At 35.4% G+C, this 14,322-nt stretch overlaps 1 protein-coding gene across 1 annotated transcript in view; it reads left to right on the top strand.

Moving 5' to 3' along the window:
• The window catches only part of LOC107750057 (partitioning defective 3 homolog B-like), a 177,748-nt gene that overhangs the window by 141,509 nt on the left and 21,917 nt on the right, over nucleotides 1-14,322 (top strand). Inside the window, exon 22 of the mRNA XM_016565315.1 lies at nucleotides 2,726-2,834. Within this exon, the coding sequence (XP_016420801.1) occupies nucleotides 2,726-2,834 (109 nt within the window). The remainder of the gene's footprint in view (nucleotides 1-2,725; nucleotides 2,835-14,322) is intronic.

The following is a 14,322-nucleotide window of genomic DNA, read 5'->3' as shown; positions in this document are numbered from 1 at the left end:
AAATATGCAATAAAATAAATTAATTTTACTTCTTTAATTGCATATGTAATTATAACTGAATATGTCAGTAAATATATTTAATTGTTCATTAATTTAATATTTAAAAACAGTTTGCACCACCAAAACTATCTAACATAACATCATCGAAACAGTATTTTTTAATTTTTTTTTAATTTTAATTGGCTTAGAAATATAAAAATACATTATCTTGGCACAATATTTTAGATATGTTAAATTATTTATTTTAAAGACATATTTTTAAATATATTTCACATAAAGATACTTTAAATATAAATATTTAATGTAAAATATATAATAATAAAATATTATAAATTATTGATTTTCTGACCAAAGTTGGTGTGAAGAGAGTAAGAAAGCTGGTGAATGATTTAGACAAAATGGGAAGGCAAAAATCACTCACATTCATGTCTAGAGCTTACGCACGCTCATAGTTAGCACTGCATTCTGTTGCTCAACACAAGCACTAATTAGCTTTTCTCAAATGTAATGTAAACGGGTAAATCACAGCAGGAAACAGCCTCGGTCTGTGATGATGATCTCAGCTTGCTCTGTCTGTCTAATTCTCTGTCTCAGAGAGGGAAAGGTAATATCTCCGGCTTTACTCGCTATCATAATACACTAAATGAACTGGTGATGACAGTCGGTCTTCAGATGGTCTCTCATTTGTACGTGGATGTGTGTGTTTAATTATCTTTGTAAATGTGAGGTATTTTTTGCAGTATTCTTTTTCCCTTTGTTTCTTCCGCCAGTTCCTCTAAAGCACTTCAGGTCAGCTCCAGTCCTGTAACTAATATGAATATGATGCATACATGCTCGACAGGAGCTAATTAAACATTGATAGTGTTTCTCGTTCAGAGGGTCATGTGGACTCTCAATCAAAATGGCAGCTCTAATTGCATTCTGTGGGATTAGATAATGGATGCCGTTCCCTGCTCCTCTTGTCCTCCGCCAGCTGCTGGAGTGCCATAAATCGCTGCCTCTAGTATTTTCAATTATTTTGAAGTTGGCAACATCTGTGGATGAAGTTTCTAGAAAGTTAGACATTTGTAGCAGACATAAGTTCAATCATTTGTTCTTTTGGTACAGGAATTTTTATTTTATATATTTTTTTATTAATTGTTTTATCTTTTTGGACATGTATCATAGCACTACCAGGTAATTTCAAATGTTCACTTTAAGTCAGGTTTGTTTGGTTATTTTTTTATGTATTTATTTATTTAGATTAATAAAAATAATTAATTGAATAAGTTATTAAATATGCAATCAAATAAATTATTTGTTATTTTACATATTTAATTGCCACAAAATGCCATTAAATTTATTTCAATAACTATTTAACTGCACATGAAATATGTGTAATTATAGTATGTCATTAAATATATTTAATTATTTTTAATGTAATTGCCTATGTAATTATGCCTAAATAATAATAATAATAATAATTATTATTATTATTATTATAATATTTATAATAATTAATTAGATATTAATATGTGTAAGTTGTATATTAATTGTAACATATATACAGTATATATATATATATATATATATAGAGAGAGAGAGAGAGAGAGAGAGATATTAAATTATGATAATTATATATTAATATGTAATTATATGAGTATGTAATTAATATTAATACATATAATATGTCATTATTAATTATATTAATAATTATATATTATAGTTGTTAATTATTAACGTTCAATTACATATTCATATAATTACATATGCAATTATTGCATATTTAGTTACATATATATGGTGCTGTGGAGAGGAAATTTGATGAAAAATATATAATATTTGATGAAAAATATTTTTCTTTTCTATTTTCTATATGGTTGCTGTACTATTCATTTGAAGTAAAAGTTGACAGAGTTTAAATGCTGATTTTATAATGCTAGTTCTGCTCTGAATCAATACATGCCCTTAGGTTACATGTGTGTTTATGGAGCTTACAGATGGATAATTGAATGCACTGAATTTTACATCAAGTGCAGTTTATTTTAGCTGCATTCATTTTGGAAATCGGACAAACAGAATTTCACATTAACTTCGGCCTCAAGTCAAACACTTTTTTTAAACGGTAGGATGAGAGGTTTACTGTGGTATAAATGATTACTGTTTTTGCTGTGGTTACTTATTTGCTACTAGTTTTCCCTTACTTTTCATTCATATGTTTGTTTACATTTTCATCTGATGGACTGTCTTTTTATAATGATTGCAGTTGTATAACTTTATCTAATAATTTGGTATTAGAATCATTTATCATGTTATTTTAGTATCATTGAGATACTATTAAGGTTTTTAATATTTTGAATGTTTTTATTTTCATATTTTCCAGTTTCATGTTAATTTTAGTTAAAGTTTGAGTAATTTTGTTGTGTTTTTGACTTTTTTTAATTGTCATTTTGTTTTTTCAAATATGTCTGTAGTTTTAATAAATTTATATTTCAGTTTTAGTTATTTCAGTACATCATAAATGAACATGAGAAATGTTGCCTTGGCAACTAGCTGAATACGTGTTTTTTTTTTCTCGTTAACGCTTATTTAATTTCAAGCAATAATTATTTTTTTTTTTTTAGTTAACTATAATAACCCTGATTAGAATTAGAAGGTCATCACTCAGATTGGTGAGTTTGTTAACCAGAGTGTTTGAATGGAGAGCGTTTCTTAACGGTCTTGTTTCTCTGTCTGCATGTTGCAGTAATGAAGAACGATTGCAGCAAATCAGGAATCAGCTTCAGCAGGTGAGACCAGCTCCATCCTACGACGACCTGACAGCCCGAAGACGACCGGAGTACGACCCTTCACGAGTGAGTGCATGTGTGCTTTCTTTCTTTCTTTCTTTCTTTCTTACTGGCTGCTTTCTCAGGCACTGATTCAAAGCTCAGATTGTCGGGGTTCATCTCGCGGTGTGCTTGTGGCCAGATCTAAAGTACTCAGACTAATCTGTTCATCTGCTTAGACTCAGCAGGGATCTGCTCACTGCACAGCACTGTTATCCTGTTCACTGGAATAACCATTATAATGTGATCCTTTTTTTTTTTGTCTTTAACACTACAAACCCAATGTCATATTTCCTGAGCTACCACATAATCATAAAAGGTTATGATCCTCCTTTAATTTCTTTCACTTCAGTCAGAAAATAATTACATTTTTTTTAAGTGTTTCAAGCCCAGATTTGTACTTTAAGTGCCACTTTCAAAAGTACAGTCAGCCATTATTGTGTTAAAATGAAATTGTGTTCATCTGTGAATTCCTTTGCAACTTTGAGTTTCTCTTTCACCCTTTAATCATGTCGGTTTCTTTTCTGATCTGCCCTGCAAACTATATTACAACCTCTTATTTCCATATATCCCCACCTTTCTTTTTCAACCCCTTTGTATCTTTTTTTGGAGGAGTTTTGCTGTAAAATTGAAGGCTTGCAATATTCGTGGTATGGTCTCCTGCATGCACACTGCATGAAGTCAGATGTATTTTTAGATCCTGATGTTGTCTAGTTAGCATGTTCTCTAGGTAGTAGTTTGTGTGGGTGTGTGTGTGTGTCTGCGTCGCCCAGAGCTTCAAGTGATCTGACCCGTCCCTTGACATCCTGCTTCTACACGCCCCACCGCTGGGCACACATGCAAATTCAGCTGCAGTAATCCTCCTAGCTTCCTGTCATGTTTTTTCATCCGTATGACAACAGCACGTCTTCGTATCATCTTGGTCTTAATGTGCAAACCGAGGGCTGTTTATCAGCAGAAACTCCCAGCACCAGACACATCTCGCTTAATAAATAACTAAAACAGTATTAATAAATAACTCTTTGGATCATTAAGAAAGCAAGATATGTGCATCTCGCCGTCTGATCCATGCATTTGTCTTGTCTGGTGGCCCCCTCCCATTGCATTATGGGAGTCTGTCATTCATCCTGATGATGCTCAGGGATGAGTGTTTCATTAGCGCTCTCTTTCCGGTCATAAATATAAGACAAAGGCAAGATTTTCCACAGCGATAGCTGTAGATATTTTAATATTCTCTAGAATTAATTCAACTAGAGTAGTAAAGCCAAAACAATAGACAATTGCATTTTTTTATTTATGTATTATTTATTCTTTTTAAAGATGAATCATGATAATCATATTTAAAGGAATGGTTAAACTATATTTAACTGCTCCCTTAAAGGGATAGTTTACCCCAAATTAAAATGCTGTCATCATTTACTCGCCCTCATGTTGCTCCAAACAAGTGTTATTTTAGTATTATTTATATTTGTTATTATATTTTCATTTTTTGTTTAATATTTTAGTTTAATATTTATGTTTTTGACATTTTTTAATATATTTCTATATAGTTGAGTTTTTTGTTATTTTATTTCAGTACTTTTTAGCTTATTTCAGTTAGTTGCCAAGACAACATTTCTAATTATCATTGAAGTTTAAGTTTTTCAATTACCAAAAACAATTTTTTATAATTTTAGTTAACAATAAAAATAAGCTTTTTTTTTTTGTCCGTACAATGACAGTCATTGGGGTCCAAGTGTTGTTTAGATCCCAACGTCCTTCAAAATATAATCTTCTGTGTTCCACAGACAAAAGAAAGTCACACAGGTTTGGCGCAATAAAGTAAATGAGGATAAAATGTCAATTTTTGGAGTGAACTATGCCTTTTAGTGTTAAAATAGTATTGAGAACACTTGCTCTGCTTGCTACCTTTCAACAGTTTCTGCACTATCTTGGCACCTTGCGTAAAAATGAAATAATAAATGACAAATGGGGCATCCAACATGATGTTATGAAAACGAGACCATGTGAGACGTGCGATTTATTATGCATGAAAGACAGCAAGAAAATATGAATAAAAATCTGCTGAAACAGTAGGAAAAGAAGGGGGAAAAGCAAGACAGAATCACAGAAATGACAAAATTGTACAATTTTGCACAAATCCCTCCTAGAAATCACAAGGTTTGAAAATGGCAAGGGTGACAGTCATCTGTTCTCTTCTGGGCCACTTTAAAACAAAAACTCAATCTAAATTGGAACTAAGGCTTTTTTTCAGAAGCACTTATCGGAGCCCTGAACTCTGTCATTTCAGCGCCCGGAGCCATGCTCCCGTCCACCCAGATGTCCAGCACTTCATTTTCCAGAGATTGAAGGTTGTGTCCAGGGCTCGGCAAAGTTTGCAATTATAGTTTATATGATTACACACATCTGCTGGAAAAGCCAACTTCATTGAGACTTTCAAGGAACGACTGAGTCAGAAAATAGAAGCTCTGGTTTTGTAAGGAAAGTGACGTATCCAGTGTCCGATGTTTCTTGCACGAAACACTTTTGTCTGAATTGTTTGTTAAAGTTCCCCTATTATGCCATTTCGAATATTGCCTTTCATGCAGTGTGTAATGTAGCTGTATGTGAATGTAAATGATCTGCAAAGTTGTAAAGCCAAAAGTGCACGATAAATAAAGTTATTGTCTCCCAAAAGAAAGAATCGACTCTGAACAGCCTAAACAAGTCGTTAGTAATTCGAATCCCACTTCCACGATGGCTACACATCACAGAGGAACACATTTGCATAATGCCCGACGATGTAATATGTTTGCCGGCCACTTGACCCGCCCTCAAACACTATAGCTTGTTTGTGTGGTTAACATCATGTCGAGAAGACGCTGTGTCCTACGCTGTGAAAGTAAATTCTTTTATTTTCACATCCGAAAGATGAGGCTGCAAAGTAGGCCTGGGCGATAAAACGGTATCGATAATTATCGACGGTACACCTTCTTCGATAACGATAGAAAAAATGTTCGATATAGCGCATGATTATAGGCACATGCTATGGGTGACGCACACAGCACACACAAACACGAACACATGCTGAAATGAGTGCTGTGCCTGCCTGTGATGAGGAGATTGTAAATAAAGAATGAATATTAGTCTAATTTAAATTAAACATTTGCAATGTTAGGTGTGCATCAGGGAGTGTCATCAGTGGCGCGCGAGATGCGGTGATGATGTAAGTGACGTTGTTGCATTTTAATGTTTTGTTAGTCTAGCCCACGAGACGCGCCGCTGCTGCGTTATTCATTCAAAATATTAGAGAAATATAGAAGCTCAATGCGGAGAAGATCTTGATTAGGTTAAAACCGAAACCAAGCCATTCAGAACGCATATTCAGCGCATTTTTTTAGTCGGACAAATATGACTGCTGCACTCGCGTCTCACAAGAGATGTATAGAAAGCCATGCAAAGTTATAGTTTAAGCTTTTAGAAAACACGTCACAAATTTGTGGAAGTTTATTCCTTTTCACTGCGTCTCATATGTTTTAAATACAATCTCTGTGAATGGCACTTCGGCTCTTTGGATTAAGCAATGCATAAATACATGCATTTAAGCTTCTTTTATAAAATAAAATGATGCAGAATAATTTTAAAGACTGTCATTTTAATCTAAAATACAGATATGATGAAACTTTAGTAGTTTAGAGCAGGTTTGCTTCAAAATATTAATTTTGACAAATTATGTATTGTACATGTTTAAGAAAGAAGGACTAACATAGAATGTTTTAAATCACTGGTATCTATACAGATGTGATTAATATGAAAAGGTTGTTTGAAATCTAATAAAATCTATGAGATGAACAAGGATAAAAGTTAGTGTGTCTGTGGTGTGTGTGTGTGTGTGTGTGTGTGTGTGTGTGTGTGTGCTTCAGAACTCATCTAAGATCTCATACCGCATGAGCAGGAACAAATCAGTAGAGAATTGGTGAGCAATACTGGGAATAATTATTAATTCCTCATTAGTGGTGTTTGCTAAGGCAAGCATCACTTCTATTATTGCTCATACTTAGGGTTAGTGATTTAAACAAACCTCTGAATGTCTGCGCCGTGGACAGAAGATTGTGTTGTTACTTTTCTAAATGATCAGTGTTACAGATTTGCCTATAAGGAGGGACCTGAACGGTATCTAGGGAACTGATTATTATAGAGATTTTGGGTTGGGCAGTTCTGACTTGGTCCAGTAAGCAACCACACAGGACAACCTAGCAACTAGCTAGAATACAATATCAACCACTTACCCAAAACCCTAGCAACCACCCAGAATATTCTAGCAACTACCCAGAATGCTCTAGTAACCACATATAACACCCTAGGAACCACATAGAATGACTTAGCAACCACCCAGAACACCTTAGCAACCACCTGTTAACACACTAACAATCATAGAAAACACCCTGGCAACCACCTATAAACACCCAGGCAGTCAACTATTAATGCACTAGCAAACACCCAGAAAGTTCTTAAAAAAACACCTATTAACACCCTAGCAACCGCCCAGATTAACCATCTGCTAACGCCCTAGCTACTATTTAAAACACCCTAGCAACCACCCGGAACATCCTAGCAACCACCTAGAACATCCAAAAGAACACCCTAGCAACCAACAAACAACCTTGAATGTCCTAGGAACCACCTAGAATATCTTAACAACCACCCAGATTATCCTAGTGATCACATAAAACGTTCAAGCAACCACCTATAAGCACCCTAACAACCGCCTGTTAACACCCTATCTAAAACACCCTAGCAACCACCCAGAATATCCAAACAACCACTCAAAACATCCTAGCTATCACCTAGAACACCCTAGAAACCACCAGAATGCCTAATCCCACCTATGAACACCCTGACAACGATCTAAACCACCCTAGCAACCACCTAGAATATCCAAACAATCACTCAGAACATCCTAGCGATCACCTAGAATGCCATGTAAACCACCCTGAACGCCCTAGCAACCATACAGAATATCTTAACAACCCACAACAACCTAGTGACTACATAGAACATCCTAGCAATCACCTAGCACACCCTAGAAACCACCCAGAATTACTTTTTTTTCAACCCTAGCATCTTGGTTGCAATCTATGCCATTTTGTGTTTGTCATTTAAAGGTTTAGTGTGTCATTTCTTTAACACTAGTGTGTCAGACACGTTTTCCAGACCTATATTTGGGAGATGAAGTTGGGGTTGGAGAAAGTTGAAAAAATGACACTTCTCCTTTTAAAAAACGCTTATATTGGCCGATAACAGTATGATCACAGATACATCGCACATCCCTCTTTACAAGTCATGCTCGTACTTTCAAGCTGACATGAGACCAGTGGATCCAGAACGAAATGAGAAAAGCAGCTTGCAGTGACAGAGAGGAAACAGGGCAGATGCAGAGAATGAAAGAAAAGAGACAGAAGGAGAGAGAGAAGATGTAAAATTAAGACGGTTGTCATTCTGATTGTTATCCTCACTTCCTTGCAACAAAACAGCTTGAGACGAGCACCCTGGCCCTGTCAGGTCTAATTAAGCCAGCATCTGCATCTCCAAATGTGCCCACTTGACGGGCAGCCGTGACGGCCAAGTGTAAAAAGATTGAGTGACAGCGACTAGGTGGCTCTCCACAGAACCGACAAATAATCCCAAATCCTTAAACCAGGTGCCTGACATGTCAAAACATATCAACATGAGCTCACGGAGACTGATTAAGAGTGAAGGAAAGCGAGAAAAGCAGAGATGGACAAGAAACAACAGGCCTTGACTCATCTTTGGTCTAGAGAGCAGGTCACACCTTCTCTGGGAGGTCAGACACGAGTGTTGCAGGAAGACCAAATCATATCACAGGGCCATAGCCTTTGTTTGAGAGCAGGAAACTGTGGTCAGGAATCTGAATTAAGCCACTAAAACAATAAGAGAAGAGTGGTGGGTGGGAGGTTGTCGTTGCGAGACCTCAGGGGAGAAATGAGCAAGGACAGAATAATAACCATGTCCCAAATTCTTTATTGGGTCTTTAAAATGTTTTGCACTTTTGTGGAGGATTATGGCAATTTAGGAGTAAACAGTAGCTGTTTCATAAAAAAAGCTTTTAATACAGTTTTCACTTCCCTAACATTTTCTTTTTTTCTTTTTATACGGTTAGACTTTTCACTGTTTGCATCACAGACTGTTAGTCTGTGTATTAGTGGTGGGAACTTACCACAAATCTTTCTGCAGGTTACGTATTTACACCAGCAGGTGTTGACAAGTGTGTCATGGCTCATTCATTCAACCAATTTGTTCAAATACACCAAATCATTCAGGAATTAAACAAGTCTTTATGAGTGAGTCACTGAATCACTCACCTGATTTACTCAAAACACTGAATCATTCAGGAATGAAGTAAGTGATGTTTTTATGAGCGAGTCATTGAGTCACTCACTGATTCATTCTTAAACACTGATTCTGATTCATTGAATCACTCAACCAATTCATTCTAAAAATGCAGATTCATTTAGGAAATGATTAATTGAATCACTCAACTGATTTGCTCAAAAACTCAGTCATTCAGGAATGAAGCAACCATCTAAAACACACTAGCAACCACCTATTAATGTCCTATCAACAATATGAAATACCCTAGCAACCACCCAGAATATCCAAAACACCAACTGCCTGGAAACCACCCAAAACAAGTAAGCAACCGACTAGTAATACCCTAGCAACCACCTTTCAATGCCCTAGCAACCATCTAAAACACCCTAGCCTAGCAATCACCCAGAATATCCAAACAACCACCCAGAACATCCTAGTAACCACCTATTAACATCCTAGAACCCCCCTATTCATGTCCTAGCAATTACCCAGAACATACTAGTAACCACATAGAACATCCTAGCAACCATGTACAACACCATAGAAACCACCCAGAATGCCAAAGCTCTTTATGACTGAGTCATTGAATCACTTAACCGATTAATTCTACAACACCAGTTTATTCTGCAGCACCAATACTGTGTGGCTTTGTTTGGAACTATTTTTGTTGGCAGAACAAAGATAAAGTAACTGAAAATATTGTGTTTAAAATGTAAATATAAATGTCTATACAGTGGGACACATATCACTCAGTACTAGATGGCAAAAGCAGCTGTCTTTCAGTGGGTTGAGCTCGATACATGAGGAGGTCATGACCAGCCTCCTACAGCCTTGTGTCTAAATGACCCTCTCAAAATGGTTCCACCATCTGCTGCTAACAAGCCTGGGCCGTCTGGGCGGCATAGCCATGGCTTCTCAGGGCATGTTCGAGGGTACTGGGCCATGACAGCACTACATCAAAGATCAGAATACCACACACACCATGGCTTTAGAGACTATAGGGAGAGAATCAACAAGCGATGGGATCATGGCGTGTTTAGGGCGTTCGCTATAGCGTTGAGGTGGAGTCTGGTGAACGCTTTTGCGGAAGCTTTGACAAAATTCCGAAAAGACCAAAAGTAAAGTCTTGCAATGTCTTTAAAGAGTGATGTGAACCAAAACCTTGCCAACTGAATGAGTCCAAACTAAACCAAGATATTGTGCTGATTAGATAATTTGTTGCAATAAAGACTCAATAAATCGGGGCTTTTGAAAATCTGCAACCTTCAAGCGGCTTCACAATATGTTTTGATAAGTGACTTATAACAAAGGAATTTGAATCGGAATTACAGAAAGTATAGTTTACTGATTTAAAGATTTGAAAAATTCAGTAGGTAATGGCATTCTGGGAAATAAAGTGATCTTCCATTTGTTTATGTAACTTGAAAGTTAATTTATTAAATATAAATAAGAATACATACATTTAAGTAAAAATTTCTTGGTAACATTTGTCTTAAGGACTAAAACTTATAAAGACTTTTTAAACTTAATAAATTAATGCACAACCGAGGTGTAACGCCACCTTCGCTTTGCATCGTGGCCGCATCACCACCTTGGGTGTGCATTATTTTCTAATAATTTAACAGCCCGTCGTCAATTATTCCGCTTATACTATGGTTACCACACCTCACAACATTGTTCAGATGTTGTATTTAATGACGTTTGTCAGATCTTTGTCCTTTATCCATAAAACGCTATTGCGTGTAGGATTAATTTCTTCTGCATCTCATCCCACACCTCCGTTGCTAATTCCAAAACATAATTTTAGACCTAGTAATGAAGGCTTACGCTGATGATGGCATACTAATGTAATTAATAATGAAGTTATTAGAGAGAGCTGTTGGGGGCTGTAAGGACCTTTGATATAACTGAAATCGTTTGGCGAAATAACTGAAATCGTTTGGTGAAGTGATATGGACATGAAATGCGGTCAAGACCTGCCAGGAACTACTTTAGCCATGCGTTTCCCTGAAAATAATTGCACACCTTAGAATATCGTCAACCAGTCAGATTCGAGCATTCAACAGCCCCATAGTATAAACTTAATTAAGAACTACACTTATTGCAGGTTTCTTTTAATTTAATTTAATCTTTATTCTACTTCCTTATTTTTAAATTGCATTTTCTGCGTCCTGTTCGCAACCACAATGTAATTCAAATTTAGGAATTAAATGAAACGAGCTGGAGGAATAAGCTATATTTTTATTTGTGCATTTGAGAAACTGTGCTCTAATGAAGTGCATGTCTTGTTTTTAATGAGGTGCCAGGCTGTTTTACTTGCTTTTATAGCTGTGGTGTATAAAAAGAAGCGTGTCTGGTGAAGTTTTAGCTACACACACACACTCAGCTGAAGTGACGAAGCACAGCTGAGTTTTCAGGGACATTGCTCACAGCTTGAGTTTCTTGTGGCAAACGCTGAGCACAGTTTGTGTTTGTTGAGAAATGTGCTAAACTTGAGTCCTGTTGGAGTCCAACCGCAAAACTTCAATCCAGACTGCTAATTCCCTCTGGAATGGAGTTTGACTCTGAGCCCAAATCAATGGAATCTCATTACCAAAAAGAGTAATGATAAAGAACAAAAGTTACTGAGGACTTCAAAATGACTTTTTTCAAGTGAGTGGTAAACTTGACAGATTTGTGTGTAATTTGTGTATGTCCAATAGACATATAATACACTACCATTTAAAAGTTTGAAATCAGTACAATTTTGTATTTATTTATTTATTAAAGAAATTACAATTTTATTCCGCAAGGATGCATTAAATTGATCAAAAGTGACAGCAAAAACATGTATAATGATACAAAAGATTTCTGTTTCAAATAAATGCTGTTCTTTTAAACTTTAGGAATCATGGATTCTGCAAAAAAAATTTAAGCAGCACAACTTTATTTCAATATTGATAATAATAATAAATGTTTCTTGACAAAAGATTTCTATTTCAAATAAATGCTGTTCTTTTAAACTTTAGGAATCATGGATTCTGCAAAAAAAAATTAAGCAGCACAACTTTATTTCAATATTGATAATAATAATAAATGTTTCTTAAGTAGCAAATTAACATTAGAATGATTTCAAAAGAATCATGTGACACTGAAGACTATGTAAAACACTAAGTAATGATGCTGAAAATTCAGCTTTGTCATTTTAAATTACATTTTAAAATATTTTAAAATAGAAATCAAAATAGAAGTTATTTTAAATTGTAATAATATTTCACAATATTGTTGTATTGACTGTATTTTTGATCAAATAAATACAGCCTTGGTGAGCGTAAGAGACTTCTTTCAAAAACATAAAAAACAAAAACAAAATCTTGCCAACCTTATTATTTAAATGTAGTGTATATGTATATATCTAAATATATGAATATATGGATGTTTTTTGTCCTTTTATAAATTACATATTATTTAATTATTATGCGTAACTTAGATGTTTATTGTTAAACATCTTTGCCAGTATAGCTATTTTTGTGGTTCTTGAGGTATAAATAGTCCCAGTGAGCTCCAGGTGACCTTGCCCTTCATGCTGTACATGTGCTTCTTTGTGTTTAATCAAACTCCTCAAATACATCCGACTAATCTCCCTGCATCTGTACGCATGAGTGGTGTATGCCTATTTGTAAATATTTGCACATTTGTTGTGGTGAATGTTTGCCGTCTCAGTCAAGTTCGATGGCATAACATGCACATTTTCTCAGCATTCACAGCAGAGCACGAGTCCTTCATCTGTCCACACAGCCGTTTTGATCTGATAACAGGACCGCAAAGATTTTTTTTTTGCCAGCCTGGTTGCCATGGTGCCTCAGTGTCCCCCTTTGGTGAGGTTTAGTAGGGTTGAGCAGGTTTTGATGATACTTTTTGAACCCACAGGGTAAAACTCGGACCACCAAGCCTACCGTAGCAAAGTTTCTCTCTCTCAGTTGGACTCAAGCGTCTGGCAGCAGGCCTGTGTCTTGTCCTTTCTGCCGAAAATGCTAATTACCCGGGGAAGATCAATCGCCTGTGCCCGAGATAACATCTGTGGGCAGTGAAGAGAAACACGTGGGTAATGTGGAAGATCCAAAGTCGCTGGAGTCTCTTGTATTTTGTAATTCAGTTCAATTCAATTCAAGTTTATTTGTATAGCGCTTTTTACGATACAAATCGTTGCAAAGCAACTTTACAGAAAATTAAGTTTCTACAATATTTAGTAGTAGCTTATCAGTGGTGACTGTCAGTTAATGTACATATGGCAGAAATGTACGGAAAAATCAATTAAAGACGTAATCAAACAGATGATGAACACTATTTACAGCAGTTATTATATGATGCAATCAAACTTATAGCAAAGTTTGGTAGTTCTGTATGTTGTTTATAACCGGCCCTATGAAAGCAACTAGCTAGCGTTTTAACATCCTCCAACTTTATTGATTAAAGAATATGCACTATTTCAGATTTGTTTCACAAACAATTTGAAATATTAAAATTACCAGGCCTAAAATTGTAATAAATTGAAGCTATATATATATATATATATAGTTTTAATTCATTTCAATTCATGGTCATTTTAGTATTGCAAATTAAACCAGATATTTCAAATAGTTGCCAAGGTAATATTTTTGTTTACGTTTTTCATCTAATATTTGTCTTATTTTATTTCAGCTTTATTTCAATTAATTGAAACTTTTTAAATCATTTTAGCTTAAGCTTTCATAACAATAATCACACTGATCATCTAGTTCTTCTTTGCAAGCACTCATTATTTTTACTCATTTATTTTTTTTAGCAGACTGATAGAAACCTGAGCACCTAGACTTACGGAAACTGCGTAAAGCCTGCAAATCAATGTATGTGGTATACATCAGACATGGCTTGGACTCTCAGCATGATTTGAAGTGTTGTTTTCACCATTCAGTGCAAGATGATGTTATTGGCATTGATCGAATTGAGTTCACAACAGGAATATTGCATTTTTACAGGAAGACTTCAAAGTAGATACCGATAATCGGTTTGACCAATGTTTTTTTTTAAACCGATATTCATTCTGAGCATGTAAGATGAAATCACATTATTAGGGTAAAGTAGCAATTTATTTTTTATTCAAAATGTATTATTAATTAAAGCA

Source organism: Sinocyclocheilus rhinocerous, unplaced genomic scaffold, assembly GCF_001515625.1.
Source record: "Sinocyclocheilus rhinocerous isolate Xijiao unplaced genomic scaffold, SAMN03320098_v1.1 scaffold1956, whole genome shotgun sequence".
In the NCBI taxonomy this organism is placed as follows: domain Eukaryota; kingdom Metazoa; phylum Chordata; class Actinopteri; order Cypriniformes; family Cyprinidae; genus Sinocyclocheilus; species Sinocyclocheilus rhinocerous.
This window is presented reverse-complemented; position numbering and strand designations above follow the sequence as displayed.